This window comes from Stegodyphus dumicola, chromosome 1 (genome assembly GCF_044657685.1).
Source record: "Stegodyphus dumicola isolate Sdum_Otavi_A_Nest chromosome 1, ASM4465768v1".
NCBI classification, from domain to species: Eukaryota; Metazoa; Arthropoda; class Arachnida; order Araneae; family Eresidae; genus Stegodyphus; species Stegodyphus dumicola.
In genome coordinates, this window is record NC_140768.1 from 23,660,555 (window position 1) to 23,677,794 (window position 17,240).

Genomic DNA, 17,240 nt, shown 5'->3' on the forward strand with positions numbered 1-17,240 from the left:
GTTGTATCAGAAGAGTTCTACATTCAAACACATCCTACATTACATGAATATGTTTGTAAAACACATGATGCATGCTCTATGCAGTATACTTAATCCCAATTCTGTATGTATAAGAGAGGGAAAATGCACAAGATTATCCAAAATGATTTAATGAATTTACTAGTAAATCATTAAATGGATATCCATTATATAGAAGGCATGACAATGGTATTCATGCTGAAGTTTGTGGGCAGTTGCCTTGGCAATCGTTATGTTGTACTTATAAATCAATCCATACTTACTTGCGACATAAGTGTTCAAATATTCACTACAGTTAAAAGTATTAAATATGTGTATAAAGGCTACGACAGTGCATCTGTTGAATTAGGTTGAAGGAGAAATGAACAAGGTCAAAAAATACAAATTGATGAAGTTCAAAAATTTTTAATTGGGTGTTATGTTGAAACAATAGAAGCTGTGTGGCGGTGTATCTATGAATCACCAATGCAATTTAAGTCACATGTTATCATGAGACTTGAAATTTATTTACTACATAGGCAGAATGTTTACATTTAAGAAGGGCAAGAACATCAAGCAATTGAAAATGCAAGACAAACAAAATTATTAGCAATTTTTAATTGAATCAATCAGATTCATCTATACGTGATCATATATTGAAATTTCTTTGCATTATGTGTAGGAAGATTTCCGAAAAAAATGGAAGAGAAGACATGAAGGTGATAAAATCATTGAACACATGTATGCAGTATCACTAAAAAACATCAAACTTTTCCATTTACGACTGCTTTTATTACATGTCTGTGGCCCAAAATCATTTGAGGTTGTTTGAACATACAATGGAGTTATACACACTTTTTTTTAAGCATGTCATGCTTCAGTTGATAATTAATGGTGTGAATATTTAAATGAAGCAAAGGGACCACCAAAACAAATGCGAAATTTATTTGGTTACATTTGTGCATTAAATGTGGCAGTTAATGTATTGGTGTCATGGAATTAATTTAAAGTATATCTTTGTGAAGATTTTTTCAGAATTTACAACAAAGAAGCATCCTTTAATAGAGCTCTATTAGAAATTGAAGATATTTTGAATGTTAATAATTTGTCACATGAATAATTTGGTTTACCAGTTCTCACATATTTGCAGAAAATATAAGAAGCAAGTGCTATTGCTGCGATAGAACAAGAGTTCCTGTTTGTAAGCATTATGAAACTGCAAATATTGAACACTGTAATCTCACTGATTATGTGATTTGTGAAGTTTTGCATCATGATACTGGATCTAATGTTCTTTGTTTAACCACTCATGCACACTGTGACAAAACATTCACACAAACAGGAATCATTCACAAATTAAATTCGCTTAATCTTCGTTGTATTGCAGTAGCATTCAGTGGCATAGCTTTAACTCTATTACTTGGAGGTTGAACTTTACACAATGTATTTAAATTGCCTATACCCATTTTGGAAAATTCTGTAGTGAATATTACTGCAAACAGTAACTATAGATGTTACATAAATTCATAATCATTGATAATTACTGATGAAGTTTCTATGTTCTCAGTGCAAGTGTTGAAAATCATAGATTACTGTGGGATCTATGCAATGAAAATGATAAACCATTTAGAGAGAAAACTATACTTCTGCATGGAGAAAACTTTTGGCAAATCTTACCAGTTATCCACCGTGGATCACCCGCAACTTTAATTGAAAACCGTGTCATAAATTGGCATAAATTTGTTTATTTTCATAAAGTTACATTTACTCAAAAATAATAGCCTTACAAAGTGAAATACAATTTGTCAAATTCTTGAAAAAATTGGTAATGACAGAGCCTCACAATTCACTCACTTTGGTGAAAATATTATTGAAATACCTCAGCAATTAAGAGATGAAAATATTATTAGTAATGAAGTGTATGGAAATATTTCCGAAAACATACTCTCAGACAGCATATTGAAGTCAGTTATTTTAGCACCTAAAAATGATGATTGTACTCTAATTAATACTGATATACTTAATCAAATACCTTGTGAAAAGAGAACATTAGCATAGCTATGATAAAATAATTTGTGATGATGACCCAATGAAATCAATAACTATACCATAGTTTTTGAATTCTTTGACTATTAGTGGTTTGCCACAATATAAGTTAGGATTGCAAGGTAATTGTATCATTCTACTGATCATAAGGAAGTATTAATCAATGGAACAAGAATGCACTTTAAGTTTATAAGTTTTAACTGGAACCACACGCAATACGAGAATTCGATACCACGTATAAATTTAACATATTCTGATACTATTTTACCATTTAACTTTCAAAGAACTCAATTTCTAATTGCACCTGCAGCATTTGCAATGACAATAAATAAGTCTCAAGGACAAACACTTTTAAAAATTGGAATTTTATTGAGGCAGCCAGTGTTTACACATAGTCAATTATATGTTGCAGCAAGTAGAGTTTGATCATTCAATGGTTTGAGATTTTACATTTCTGAATATAACAGTCAAAGACATTTAGCAAATGATGAAAGCATTTTTACAAAAAATGTCATATACACAGAAGTTTTGAATTATTAAATTCATTTTCAAACTATTTTAACTTCAATGGATAACAATTATTTTTTAACCGAGCAGTTTTTTTTTTAATAAAAAATATAAAGGACATAGTCTTTATTTTTCAATTTTTTTATTACTTTTTTGCTTACATTTTTTGAGGAAAATTAACTGCTTAGCTTTGATGAAACCTGGACAGTATAGCAATTTAAAAAAAATGAATCACTGGTTTTTAAATATGGCTTAACCAAGTTATACCTCATTTTTCCCACCCTCCATATTTTTCAAATAACTCGAAAATTAATGAATGATGATGTATTTGTACATATTCAAAGCTCATGTGATGGAACAAAAATTATATGCAATGATTATAGAGGTAGAATTATTGTTGAATTTCAACCACTGGGTGACCATAGTCTTAGAGTCCAAGAAATTAAAACTAAAGGGTTACTTTTTTAGAGACAGGTGTTGCATTTTTGTTATTCAGAGTCTCTGACACCAGAATAATGCATCTGGAATGCTTACATTTCAATACAACTTCTGGTCTACATAGAAGTAAACACTTAGTTTACACAGATATAAAAAAATAAAAATAAAAATTACAATTATATTACATTATATAAATCACACAAGAGTCACAATAATTCTACCACATAAAAGGTTATACATCATTCTTTGAGCACACAACATTAAATTAAACTTGTTAAACAGAAAGACAACACAAGTTTCCTTGTAAAATGTAATGATAGTTATGAGTTTTAACACAAAATTAAATTACATGTATACAGATCACATTAAATGCACAAGATTCACAATAATTTTTCAACCCAAGAGGCTGCTATACTTTACTCTATAACACTAGATGGAGAAAGTGAGTCATTTAAGACAAAAAGAAGTTTTTCTGTAAAAATAAAAAGTTACAAACTTTAGTTTTTTCTCTGGGTGTTGCAAGCAAAAGTTACTTTACTTTGGAATTAAAATTAATTCTATTTGTCATTTTAAAAGATCTTGTCATTAACTTATAAAAGTAAGTTACATATTAACCTTTTAGATGCAAGAAGCAACTTTCCGTTCCAAAATAAACCATTCATAACAAATTTTAAATGAAATTTTTTAAGGCATTTTTAATAAAAATAAGGAAACCAACATTACACTATAATCTGATTATGTAATATTGCTCAAAATAAACATTTTACAAAAAAATTATGGAAATGTACTTGCACAAATTTCTACCAAGCAGTAATCAAATGCATATTAAGTACAATACTATTTACTGCATACTTTTATGCAGTAGAAATTTTAAGAGGGCAATATTTTATGATTAAATATATGTACATACATATTATACAAATTTTTTATGATCAAGTGGGGTTATTATAATTCTTTTAACCTGCGGGGTCTATTTCACCCTCCATGCAATTGTTCCTCCATGTTAGTCCATTCTAACTCTTGCAAATTTAACCCTCCATGTTAGTCCACTCTAACTCTTGTAGAAAACAATTACCAAGAGTTAACTCATGATGAACTGCTAAAGATTCATAGATTAACTCTTTTTTTATTTATTCCAAATAAACTTACTATATGTTTTGCAGCTATGCCGGTGACCTTCACAATGTTTTCTTATGAGAATACACATTTTATGCCATGCTCTTTCGACTCAGCATCCTGGCACCTATCCATCTGTGCATGAGGCTATTATTACCTCTGTCAAGCATGTTAGGTTAGTAATTCAGACAGTTTTGCAATTTGGTGGGAAATATGTCAATTACAGCTTGTAAATTAATTCATAAACATGCTCTTTTTGCTCAGATTGTAACATACCTTTACACGTAATGCCATGTTTCAAGGTCTACCACACAGCTTCTAATTTGACTGTATTTTCACATTTTATTTCTTACATATAAATGATTATTAAAAGCAGAAATTATTTTTTATGTTCATTCTTAACAAAAACACACTAATGAATTAACTCAGGATAATTATTTACCATTTATTCTGCATAAAAATTACAAACATTTTAGAAAAATATTTGTAGAATCTTTTATACATCATCGAACTGATTAAAAGTTCACAGTAAAAAAAAAGGGGGGGTTGGATAATTTTTGCATGCAAATTTAAAAATAAAGGTTTAGTTAAGGGGTTCAACCATAATTCATTATCACTTCATTTCTTCGGTAGTTGTCCATGACCTTTTAGATCAGATTTCAAATTTCTAGTTTCTTTATTTGCTAAATAATTAGTTAAAATATTACTTCAGTGCCATATTTACCTATGCGCATCCTTGCATAAGTTCAAATTTCTTGAACTCGTCTGCTGAATTTTTCATTGGATTATATTTTCAACTTTTGCTTACCCCCCCCCCCAAAAAAAAGAAGATGTGGTCATTTTTAAATACAAAATAAAACTTAAGCCTTTTCAATGAGTAAAAAAATGCTACAATTTATCAAAAAATAGCAATATTTGATCACATTTTTATTATAGAATTTTTATACTATATTGATTAAATTAGTTTCAATAATTCTTCTTAAATTTTACAGAGTTCTATATTAATTTGATGAAATATTATATGATAATTTTAGTAGATATACAAATAATAAATCATTTACATGTAGAAAAAATATCTAATCATAATTAATTTTAATGCAGAAAAATAATAAAATTATTCTTTAACTTTTTTGCATTTTAATATAATAATTTACATTTATTTTAGATTAAATATTGTAAATATAATTGTAGCAATTTCATATTTTTATCCATATTTGTTGATAATTATTTGAGAATATGAAATGAAAAAAATTATGTAGATTTATTCTACAAAACATATTCCAGGCAGTAATGATTTGAGAAGTAGTGTAATAACACTGGTGATGGGGGTCAAATATATTCCAAATGTGTCCTCCCAGAACAAGAATACAAACACTCCCGAGACAGTAAAATAGCCTATTCTTACCTATCAGTTATAAAAGCCATACATATTCATTTTAAAATAGCAAGAGAAATGTTACTGAATAAATGGGCAAATTATTTCTTTTTAATGTATCATGAAAATCTTATTTAACAACTATAATTTGTATCTAAAATTGCTAAAATATATTGACTTTTCATATGTTGACAATGTTTATCAACTTTATATAACAACTAATATCGCTAGCTTGGAAATCTTTTTTAAAATTGTTGAAATCACTAACATTTAACTTTTGATCAGTAAAAAATTGTCAAATCGTGCCAAGGTGGTTACATTAATATGTAACAGTTTTATACTGACAGTTTCACAAATCTCGTATAAATAAAATACAGTTTGCTAAAATATGAAGACAGGCATAATAATTATTCCACTGAAATTTTATCCTTGTATGTGCATTAATATCTTCCCATTAAAATTAATTATAAAATACTTTCCAATTATCACACTCCCACTGAAAAGATGCAGAAAGACAATCAATGAAGCAACACACCATGCTGCCAAAAAAGTATTTAGGTGACAACAAAGATGTGCAGATAGCCCATGTGTGTCTGAGTACATATGGATTTGCTCTTTTTGAATTCAATGGTCATTTTTCTGACTAGTATTATTTTTTGCATTGAGTACATTTGTTTTTGTCATGATGAGTAGTAATGGTACTGTGGAGTTTTCAGACTGATGATAAAGAAAGGCATCATACTTTCTCAAGAACAGTGTTTTTACGAAACAAACAAACAAACAACAACAACAACAACAACAAAAAAAAAAAAAAAAAAAAAGAGCAAAAATTCACATTTTACAAAGCTGTATTTCTTAAATAATGGAAATTTATGAAAACGCAATGTGAAAAGTTGCAAGTACTAGAATGTGGGGTGGAAACTGGTTTGCAGAAGACTTGTTTACAAGAGCTACTGTTGGACTAAGGAATACAAATCTATAAAGAAGTGGGATTATCCTTAAACACAAGTCTTGAATGGTACAATTACTTCAAGAAATGTGAATGTCATTTTCTATGGAAAAAGAAGAATGTAAAATAAATAAATAAAAATAACTAATAAAAAGCTGGCAATGATGCCTTGTTGAAATAAAAGGTTACCCAAATAAACATTTCTTTCCAAAGTCGGTAATGAGTTTGCAACTTTTCAGCAGGGTGCAAATAACCAGAGAGTACCAATTATTGATTATTTTATGCAATGTTTAAGCATCATTAAAAAATAAAACTTCTTAAAGAATGTAATTATACACTCTTTCCTAATAATCCATGGATGACAGAGTGTAACTATGCACTCTTTCCTAATAATCCATGGAAAATAACACTGATATCAAGTGAACATAAATTTTGAATAAGAAATTGTAAAAATCATGAATAAATGAATCAAGACAATTCAGTCAGGTCTTTGAGCTTTTTCTCAAGTGCAGCAGCAAAACACTGGCGGAACTGGCTGCTATATTTGTCTAACAAAGCATAAGGGGTCTCATAATATGTTTGATCATCAAAACCTTCAATAACTTTATCAAAATGAGTAGATACAACTTTGAATCCATAGCTGGATAACTCAACACATAGCTTCTGTCCTTCTTTAGTTTCTATGTTGAAATAAACTTCTGTTGGGGACTGAGGCAAAAGATGGGAAACAGCAATACTCTTCACAGCAAAACCCACATCATGAATTACAGCTTGAGCTTCTTCACTCCAATCAATCACTTGACCATCTACAGGCTCAGCCATACTTTAACTGTAACAGAAATTGTTTTAGAAAATTCAGCATGCCAAATTTAACAGCATGTTTATGCATTATAAACCTTAAAAAAATATACAAACACATTTTGATATGAAAAGCAAATTAATTTTATTACTCAAGACATTTAGCATTTTCTGCTCACTTTCTGCAAATTTTTCATTTTATATAAATCTATACATGTGAGTATATATTCTGCTGTCTTTTAAAAATAATTTTAATTATACGAGGTTAACATGTCTAAAAAAGTTAGTTGTTCATATTTCTTCAGACACTGGATTCCAACTCAAGTGCATTTTGAAGCAGGTATTGTTGGTATTCCATGTAACAAACCCACTTGTTTATACTAAAGATAAATATATCTTTTAAAGGAGGTGATAAAATGGCTAAAGAACAAAAACTTCAGTACAAATGTAGTATGCAATCTACAGTTTTTGTGATCACAGCCATCAAACTGATGGTACAAATACTCAAACAACTGAATCATGCTGTGCGATTTTGAAAAGATTTCTACACAATATGGGGAATACCACACACAAATGCTTCAGCATTTATTTCAGAAAAGCACACTGGAAATCCATTGATGAAAGTGATGATTATTTATTGGTCAGGCAGAGCACCTCATAAAAACGGTCTTGCTTTATAAAAATTGGACATAATTTAAATTCAGTAATTCAATAGGTTAAATTTAATTTTCATCGAAATATTCTTAACTATTTATATTCAAATTAAAATAGCATCTTAGTGATGCCATCTAAGAAATAACTAAAAGTTGTAAATTGCATACAACAATAATGAAACGTTTTTTCAATAAACCTAAAATTTCAATTTCAGCACTTTGTGTTTGCTGCTAAGCAGAATTGCTAATATAACTGTGTGCAGAATGTAATAAAAGAACTGGCATAGCAATTCAATTTAGGGGAAAAACATTACAGTCTTTTTGTCTCAAAATGGCATTTTGCATCATTTAACTTTCTGCATTGGTTCACTTTTCAAAATGTTGCCACTAAACATTATTGCCGTTTTAATATTTAAAGAAACTAAATAATGAAGAATCTGCATGAATTCATGAATGTTTCTGATAATGTGAAAAAAACAACGGTACCTAGAAACCAGCCAGTTTTGAATAATGCAGTCCTCCAATCAAACATGGGCACTTGGAAACCCGAATTTTGAATTTGTTTTAAATCTATTTCAAATTCAGCAAAACTTTTACGAATTTTTGAATAAATAACTGAACAATTTCAAAGCGAGCAATGGCAACACTGTACGGAATCTCCAGCACATGATATTAAGTACAGTCAAAAGTCGTTAATCCGGACACCTATAATCTGGAATGATCTATAATCCGGACCTCAAAGCTACAAACTTTCGGTGCATGCGTCAATGCATAATGTGTTCACGCACGTGCATAATACGTTTACATGTGCGCGTTTAATGCATAACGGACGGTATAAGCTAAGCTAAAATTATCTAATTATCTATTTCAGTTAATGTTGCAGATTGCGTTGTTCCTTAATCTTTGAACTGGATCCGACTTATTATTTTTTGCAGACTGTTAGAGCAATTTTATAAAAGTGAGCTTGAATTTTCGATTACGTCAAATAGAATTTCTGATGCTGGGAGCTGCCAAAGGATATACAAAGCGAAAGTATGTTTCGATGTCCATCAAACAAAAAGTGGAATTGCTGCAAAAAATGGCTAAAGGCATATCCTTTGTTTCTCTAACTATTCCGAAATTTGTTTAGCAATTTCACGCTGCTCTGCGGGGGGGGGGGGCAATGAATTGGAAGTTAATCTGTCAGCACTATCCTTATCTTCAGGGAAAATGTTTTTATTTTATTCGGCTTATAATTCCTTACTAAATGTAGTGTTTCATCTGAATGTTCTCTGATATGATTTAAATCAAATTCCTCATCATTATAATTCACTTCCGATAGTGAAGAAAGTGACACAGAGGTTATTGAAAACAAAAAAATTTCAATTGACAAATTAGTCAGTATTCTCGACACAGCAATTATAGGACTTGAACAGCAGAACTTTGTAACTGAACAAGAAATAATGTCTGTTTATAGAATTAAAGACTTAATAAAGTAAACAAATAAATATTAAGCTTTTTTTTTTTTTTTTTTTGCAAATTTTAATACCCTTTAGATCATAATTATTCTTTATTTCATAAATTACGGTTTCACATTTTTAATTTTATAATTTCTGCATGCCATCTTACCATATTTAAACTGATGATCTATAATCTGGAAAAATCGATAATCCGGAATCGCTGAAGTCCCAACGAGTCCGGATTAAAAACTTTTGACTGTATTGGAAATTCTAAAAGATAAGCTCAATTTAAAATTATTTAGCGATATTGCTTTTGAACTGAATTTTATGGTTTAAGTGCAAAGAACGTGATATTTAATAAAGTTAACACACAAAATGTTACAAAAATGCCTCTTTGAACATAATTTAAAATCTGAAACCTTAGAGATTTTCTTTTCTTTTTAAATTTATATTTTTAGTTTTTGTCATTAAAAAGGGGTTTTTTCTGTGAATATAGCCAAACGTGTTATGATAAATTTAGATTTTGGCTATTTGTAATAGTAACCCTTTTGTATGGACCTGGGTTTGGTTTTCAGTTGCTGTATTTGCTTGGATGTGCTTGATATGGTCTTGGATTTTGAACTTCCTATTACTTTGCTGTTAGTACCACCATTTGAGTATGTCTGAGGTGGGGTAAGTGGATGAATGTTGATTAACAGCAGATAAGCCAAAGCAAAAATTTTAGTGAATTGCTTACGTGGAGAATGGAGGAGATGGTAGTTGGAGGCATGAACGTATGCACGTAAAAAAAAAAAAAAAAAAAAAAAAAAAAGCTGTGTTAAAAAATTGACATTTCATTTATTTATTCATCTCAGTTTGTTAATTTTCGTTAAAAGATTTGTTGTTTAATGTCTCTTTGTTATGAAATATGTATTTTTGGTTATTTGGTTTGGTCTGTTTGTGTATTTTGGGTTATTTGTTCATCTCTGTGTGTTAAGACAGTGGCAAATTTTTTCTGGTTAACATGATAGTTTTAACTTTGTTTTAGCTTCCTGATTTTATTTAAGTGAAAATAGGTTGATGTGTACATGGAAAAAGTTAAGGCAGTGTGCAATGCCTAATTTGTGCAATTCTCTGCTGCTTTTTTAAAGTTAAGATAGGTCGATGTGTACATGGACACCGAGTTTGTGTAAGTCTTTGACTTACACAAACTTTGTTTAGGTTTTGTGTAGGGGGGGATCGACACCATCTTAAAATTGGTGTCAATCCTTCCTGGCGTCAAAAAAAGAGATGATTTGTCAAGGGGTACCGTAGAGTAAATTTTAACCACGCTTTATTTTTATATTTAACTCTGTTTCTTGCATTCAATTTTTTTTTAACATTTACTGTATTATTTCGATAAATCTATGTTGCCACAAGCAAGATCTAAGAAAAGTAAAAAGCGATCTTTTTACAGTAATCGCTATACAGTTCGTGTGACATCTGCAAGCTCATCCAAATAAAGAACTTTTAAAGTTACAGATATTACGACTGCAAACAATGTTCAAGACCGAAATGGAAATATAATATTTGAAATTACAACATCAGCTTCTATCTTTTCGGTTCTCTGCTGTCCAGCATGTTTTGAAACTGGTTTGCAACCAGTAGAAGATTCAAAATTTGGGCTTTGCTTAAACCCTTAGCTTCAAATGCAAATGTGGATTTATAGATGCATTTTCTTCAACTTCCAAAAATGGAAATAGAAATATTTTAAATTATTCCTTGGTGCTTAGATTAAGACTTAATGGGAAATGTTACACATATGGTAAAAAGTTGTTTACTTTGAACTTGCCATTCATATCAAAAACAGCATTTAGGCAGCATGAAAGCAAGTTGTTAGAAGCTGTATAATATGTATCTGATCAGAGCATGAAAGAAGCTGCCAAAGAAATTAAAACTTTAAAGAAAATTGCAGCTCGTGGATGGTACCTGGCAGTGTCGAGGCTACACATCTTTGAATGGTTGTCAGTCTGTCATTTCTATTGACATGGGTAAAATGATGGGTGCATATGTAACAGTTTTAATTTTTAATTCAGGATATCTTGGATTACTTCCTGTGCTTGAAAACTTAGGTATGTCAATTGAACAAGAAATGATTAAAAATTACTTCATATAATTAAAATTACTTTGAATTAAAAATTACTTTGATAGCGAAAGAATAAAGAACTCAAAATGTCATTTGTCATTCGCTTTGAAAATAGCTGGAAAATTATTAAAAGCAAATAAAAAATCAAAATTACTTAAGCTTGAAGATAAGGAGAGTTATATGAATAAATATGGATCATTTTAAGCGTGTTAACACAACAGAACAGTTTTTTTGCTAATGTGAAATCTTTAAATGAGTTTTCTGGAAAACTGGTGTTTTAGTGTTTTTACATACAAGAAATGTAGCTACTCAAAATATATTAAATATATTTGTACGAAATTTCACTACTGTATTTTCTATTGCTTACTACATTTTAAGCTAAAAGCCTAAGTTCTATCTATTAATTTGGTTGCTTTATAAGCAATTCTATATAATATAATAAATAATATTTTATAAAAACTTTCATGCAGTTTCACATATTTTAGTAAATTTTAGAAATGTCATACATATTTGAGCTTATAACACAGATGAGTGTTGTAGCTATATACAGTATAAGTGAAACTAAAATATATACAATGGAGAAAAATATATGGTAAAAGTATAGTATAGGGCACCCCTTGGCGAAACTTGGAGATTTTTGGTGGTACATGGATAACAATTTTGTGCAATTCTTTGACTCGTTATTTTGGCTTGCGAAGCGGCGATTTTTGCGCCAAAAATTGCCGCTACACAAAGCCAAAATAACAAGACAAACAACTGCACAAACTCGGTATCCATGTACACATAAACTTATTTTCACTTTAAAAAAAATCCCCGAAGTGCACAAAAATGGCATTGTGCACTCATTTGACTTTATCCATGTACACGTCAACCTATTTTCACTTAAAAAAAAAAATCTCAGAATTCCACAAACTTGCATTGCGCACTCCCTTTACTTTGTCCATGTACACATTGATATATTTTCACTTAAAAAGTCAAAGGAGCACCAAATTCTACAATATAGGCAAACAAAAGGAACTACTCCGATATGCGCCCTCAAGTCGCCAAATATTTTTGGCGAGAAACTTCACGCTGCCATATTACTATCTAAATTTTTTGTCTACATTTTGAACTTTTAGCCTAAAATGTCTCCAAAAACGCGGTTTTCGCACATGCAAAACTACGTTTTGAACCCACAATTTAGCTAAAAATCTGAAACAAAAACAAAAAATTTAGATAGCAAAAACGTAAAGTTTCTAACCAAAAATATTTGACAAGAATCCATGTACACAGCGACATGTTTTAACTTAAAAAAACATCTACGAATTGCACAATGTAGGCAACGAACGAATCTACAAACTACGCAGACCTCGCTTTAAAAAATTAACATAACAATAATAAATTTCAAAGAATACCATGTACACAGCATCCTGTTTAAACTTAAAAAAAATTCTACGAATTGCACAATTTAGGCGAGGAAGGAATTTACGATCTACGCACTCCTCGCTTTAATAAAATAACATAACAACAATAAATTTCAAATAATACCATGTACACAGCGTTCTGTTTCAACTTTAAAAAACATCTACGAATTGTACAGTCTAGACACTAAACAACAAAATAAACTAAAATAAATTTCAAACAATTTAAAAAAACAATAACGACAGAAATTCATACTAAAGAACCAATGAACATAACATTCTACAAAATAAGAACAAGGATAAAATAAAATGCACTTACCATGAATTAATGCGTTTTCGAATAGCAGAAATATAAATTTCATACCGCCTTTAACACGCCGCCACGTAATCACTATCGTATTTACACGACAGCCAGACACACTATCCAGAAAATTTATACTATGGTTCACAAATAAATAAAATCACAAATCCCTACGGTTGATCTTTACAATATGGTAACTGGTAGTTTGGCGACATTTTGGAGGCGATAAAGGTTACTACCTGGGACTTTGGTAATAATGTGAGCAGTACTCAGTTCTGATTACGCATTATTTTGTGTGAGGGAAATGAGAGATCATGGGATATGTCATGTGATATTAATGGACGAATTACGGTTCTTTAATCGGAAAAGGGGGGAAATCGGGAAAAAATCTGGAAGTTTTGTATTTGGCTTTATTCTGTGTTGTGTGAAACAGTGTTCGTGAATTTTTGGATCCCATGACCGTAACTAAAGTGAATTCGAAATGGGTATTTATGTATGTATTAATTTAATGTATGTGCTCATTTATATTTTAAGTAGTGTTTTTGAATTTAATTATATTTTAATTAAATGATAGTTATTTTGTGAATTTTAGGTTTGTAGGAATTTGGTATACGTTTTAGTTGAAGTAAACGTGCATGGAAATAATTTAAATATCTGACACTAAGTATTTGTAATGGTTGCAATATGAATTCGTTGGTGATGTGTATAATGTAATAGATGATTTAGAGGTAAAAGTTTTTGGATATTTTATTTATTTTATATGTGGAAATGTTCATATTTGGAAAGGGTAAATAATTTTTCGCGATCAGGTAATTTCACATATGTTCTTTTTACCGGGTTTAAAGATGCAATGCCATTTTTATGCAATTCTGGGATTTTTTTTTAAGTAAAAATAAGTCGACGTGTACATGGTTTAATGATATTTTAATTAAATGATAGTTATTTTGTGAATTTTATGTTTGTAGGAATTTGGTATACGTTTAAGTTGAAGTAAACGTGCAAGGAAATAATTTAAATATTTGATATTAAGTATTTGTAATGCTTGCGGTATGAATTCGTTGGTGACGTGTATAATGTAATGGATGATTTAGAGGTAAAAGTTTTTGGATATTTTATTTATTTTATACGTGGAAATGTTCATATTGGAAAGGGTAAATACTTTTTCGCGATCAGGTAATTTCATATATGTTCTTTTTACCGGGTTTAAAGATTGAGAAAATTGTCATGTATTTTTGTGAAATTTTTCTAATTTATGAGAAAAAAGCAGTGTACATGGATATAGTGAAGAGTGTGCGCAATGCCATTTTTGTGCAATTCTGGGATGTTTTTTTAAGTAAAAATAAGTCGGCGTGTACATGGTTTATGTGTATGTGTTATTTTGAAAAACGCGTAAGGAGTATGGTATTGTGCACTTTTTCCCAATTTTGCAGTGAATATTTGTCATGATTAAGTAGTTTTGTTAGATAAAATTTCTAGCATAAGTGTAATTCGGCTAGTAGATTGTTGGAAGAAGTGTTCAGTAGATAAAAAGAAAAGAAACATGTCTTTACTTCGTGAAGACAAAATGGCGGCGGGAAAAAAAAAATAGAGGGTTGCTGTAGGAGAGTTGGTCGCCAAATTTTCGCCAAAAAAACGCCAAGTTACCATAATGTAAAGATCAACCATCCCTACTTTTATCATGCACTACCATTAAAAATAATCTCCCAGACCCTCTTTCCACAGTTCCAAATACCCACTACCCCTCAACAGGATAGCCACAATCATATTTCCTTTTGCCGAACTTCAATTCAACAACTACCATTTTATCTTTCCCTCACATCTTCTCAGACACAGAGGCGAACCAACGAGCTCCAGCGAAAGATTTTTCAACGTCAACAGGGTTGCCATAGAACACGCAATCGCACCAAAAACCAGCGCAGAACGCATATCACCACATTTGGTGAAATTAGGACGTATATTAGAGTTGTACCAAACAAAAAATACATAATCTCAATAAAATACATTTTAAACCAAACAATAAAATATCATAAAAAAGGAAAAACATGTTATACATTTAAGCACTACCAAAAGCAAATATTCACTTACCATGATTTTTGAATTCGCTTCGTACACCCAGAGCCACGTAAAAATCAAAATATCAATCATACTCAAATGACTTTTTTCAAACCAGGTACTCTTTCTGATCGAATGCTTCACATACTGACCATCTGAACCTTTCTTCCTACAAACCCATTCAAAGCCATCTAAATGGTTTTTTACATTCGACTAGATGCATATCCTTCTTACATACAGGACACTTATAATGGCTACTAAGTAAACCTTCATTTACACACCAGTCAATTAAAGCTCTTTTCCCCTTTCGCTCCAAATCGTACAGAAACTTTAAATTAATCTTACTACATTCGGCCATTCTACCGTTTAAAGAATCAAACCACCAAACATCACAAAAACGTTTACAAAACATCCCATGATTCAAAATTTCCCAGAATCATGCATCCCGATTACGCCACAATAGGGTTTCCATAACATTCAACTACTCAGGCTACCATAAATGAAACAACAACTTGGCGATAAATCAAACAACAACTTTGCCATAATACAAGGGGTACATTAAAGTCTACTCTACCCAAATATACATCTAATGTAAGCATTAAATTTTCCTAAAATTTTGCATAAAATTGCATCTATTTAAAAAAAATTATGAAAACTTTCCTAAAAATTTACTTATTTTTATGATTTGATATCAAATTTTGACTAAATAAATATATATTTAATCAGTATTCTAAGTCTTTTTTAAAAGAATGCCCTGAACATAACATTCTAGTAAGCTGGCATCTATTGTCCACTGAAGCACATTTTCCTTCTAGCTCCAACTTCCGAAAAGATTCTTGCCAGAACCACCCATACAGAATGTGAAGTTTATCACCTCCCGAATTTCGCCAACTCTTCTGCATGTTGCATACTAGGATTAAATCAGTATAAGCTTCTTTTTATACATTTTTCAGTTCTACGTATTTAAACTGCTAACTGTGTAATAATTTTGAATTTATGAAAATAAGTTAAGACATTTCAGAGTCTTGCTGAGAGAATTATTCGGTTCAGTTAATATTAATTGGCACATTCCAATTTTTCATCTTCTATTAAGTGTTGAAAAAAATGCAGAAAATGAAGAAAATTGTTAATATACAAAAAATTTTACACGAATGCCTTTGTGTTCAAAATAAAATGATAAATGGCAATGATTTATATTTTAGTTTGAACTTGCTCTAGAAAGTGTACTTTTTAAAACGGACTCTGCTGATGAGCACATACATCCCAACTTCTAGACGACACAAAGCCCACCAAACCCAGGATCCATGAATAACACATTCACAATTTATCACAATTAATTAGAATTGGGTGCACCTTCGATTAGCAACAAATTTTTACATTTCGGCGATGAAACCTCATTTATGGTGACCATGATAGGTTTAACTTTCTTTTAGCTTCCTGAACTTTTTAAAATAAAATTATATTAATGTGTACAAGGACAAAGTTAAGGCACTGCACAATGCCCCGTTTGTGCATTCTCTAATGTTTTTTCAAGTGAAAATAAATTCATGTGTACATGGACACGGAGTTTGTGCAATTCTTTGACTTGTTATTTTGGTTTTGTGTAGCGGCCATCTTGAAATTGTGTCTTCTTGGCGCCAATAAAGAATTTCCCCAAAACAATAGGCATCCTTGTAAACTTTTACAATCTCACTTATAATTCTAAAGTTAAAATTTAAAATGCACTGTTTATGCACACATAATATTTGCCATACGTAAATAACGGCATTAAAGCCTTAGTTTTAAGGCTAACATAAAATCAGATCAAATCGAGAAATAAAACACACTCGGAGTATATGCCGTTCATGATGAATGTACTTTACAGATACAATGAAATATATTTGATAATATATTAAAAAAATATTACCAATGTCACAGCAACAAATTTTCAGCACATTTATAAAACTCTTTCAACGTTCAAAAGTCAATCATAATAGTGAACTGTCTCATTGTACGCATTATTAGAAGAAATATTACCGGCATACTCAAGATTCCATCGGCCTGTCAAACACAAGGTTCTTTAATA

The 17,240-nt window shown here is 30.5% G+C and overlaps 1 protein-coding gene across 1 annotated transcript; it reads right to left on the reverse strand.

Annotated features, from left to right (window-relative positions):
- Positions 1-2,389: 2,389 nt before the first annotated feature.
- Positions 2,390-17,240, reverse strand: LOC118199393 (GSK3-beta interaction protein-like). The gene is made up of 2 exons (XM_035371241.2): positions 17,082-17,240; positions 2,390-7,257 (listed from the first exon to the last, which is right to left on the reverse strand). Exon 2 carries the CDS (start codon positions 7,248-7,250, stop codon positions 6,897-6,899), a length of 354 nt encoding a protein of 117 aa, XP_035227132.1. The 5' UTR covers positions 7,251-7,257; positions 17,082-17,240; the 3' UTR covers positions 2,390-6,896.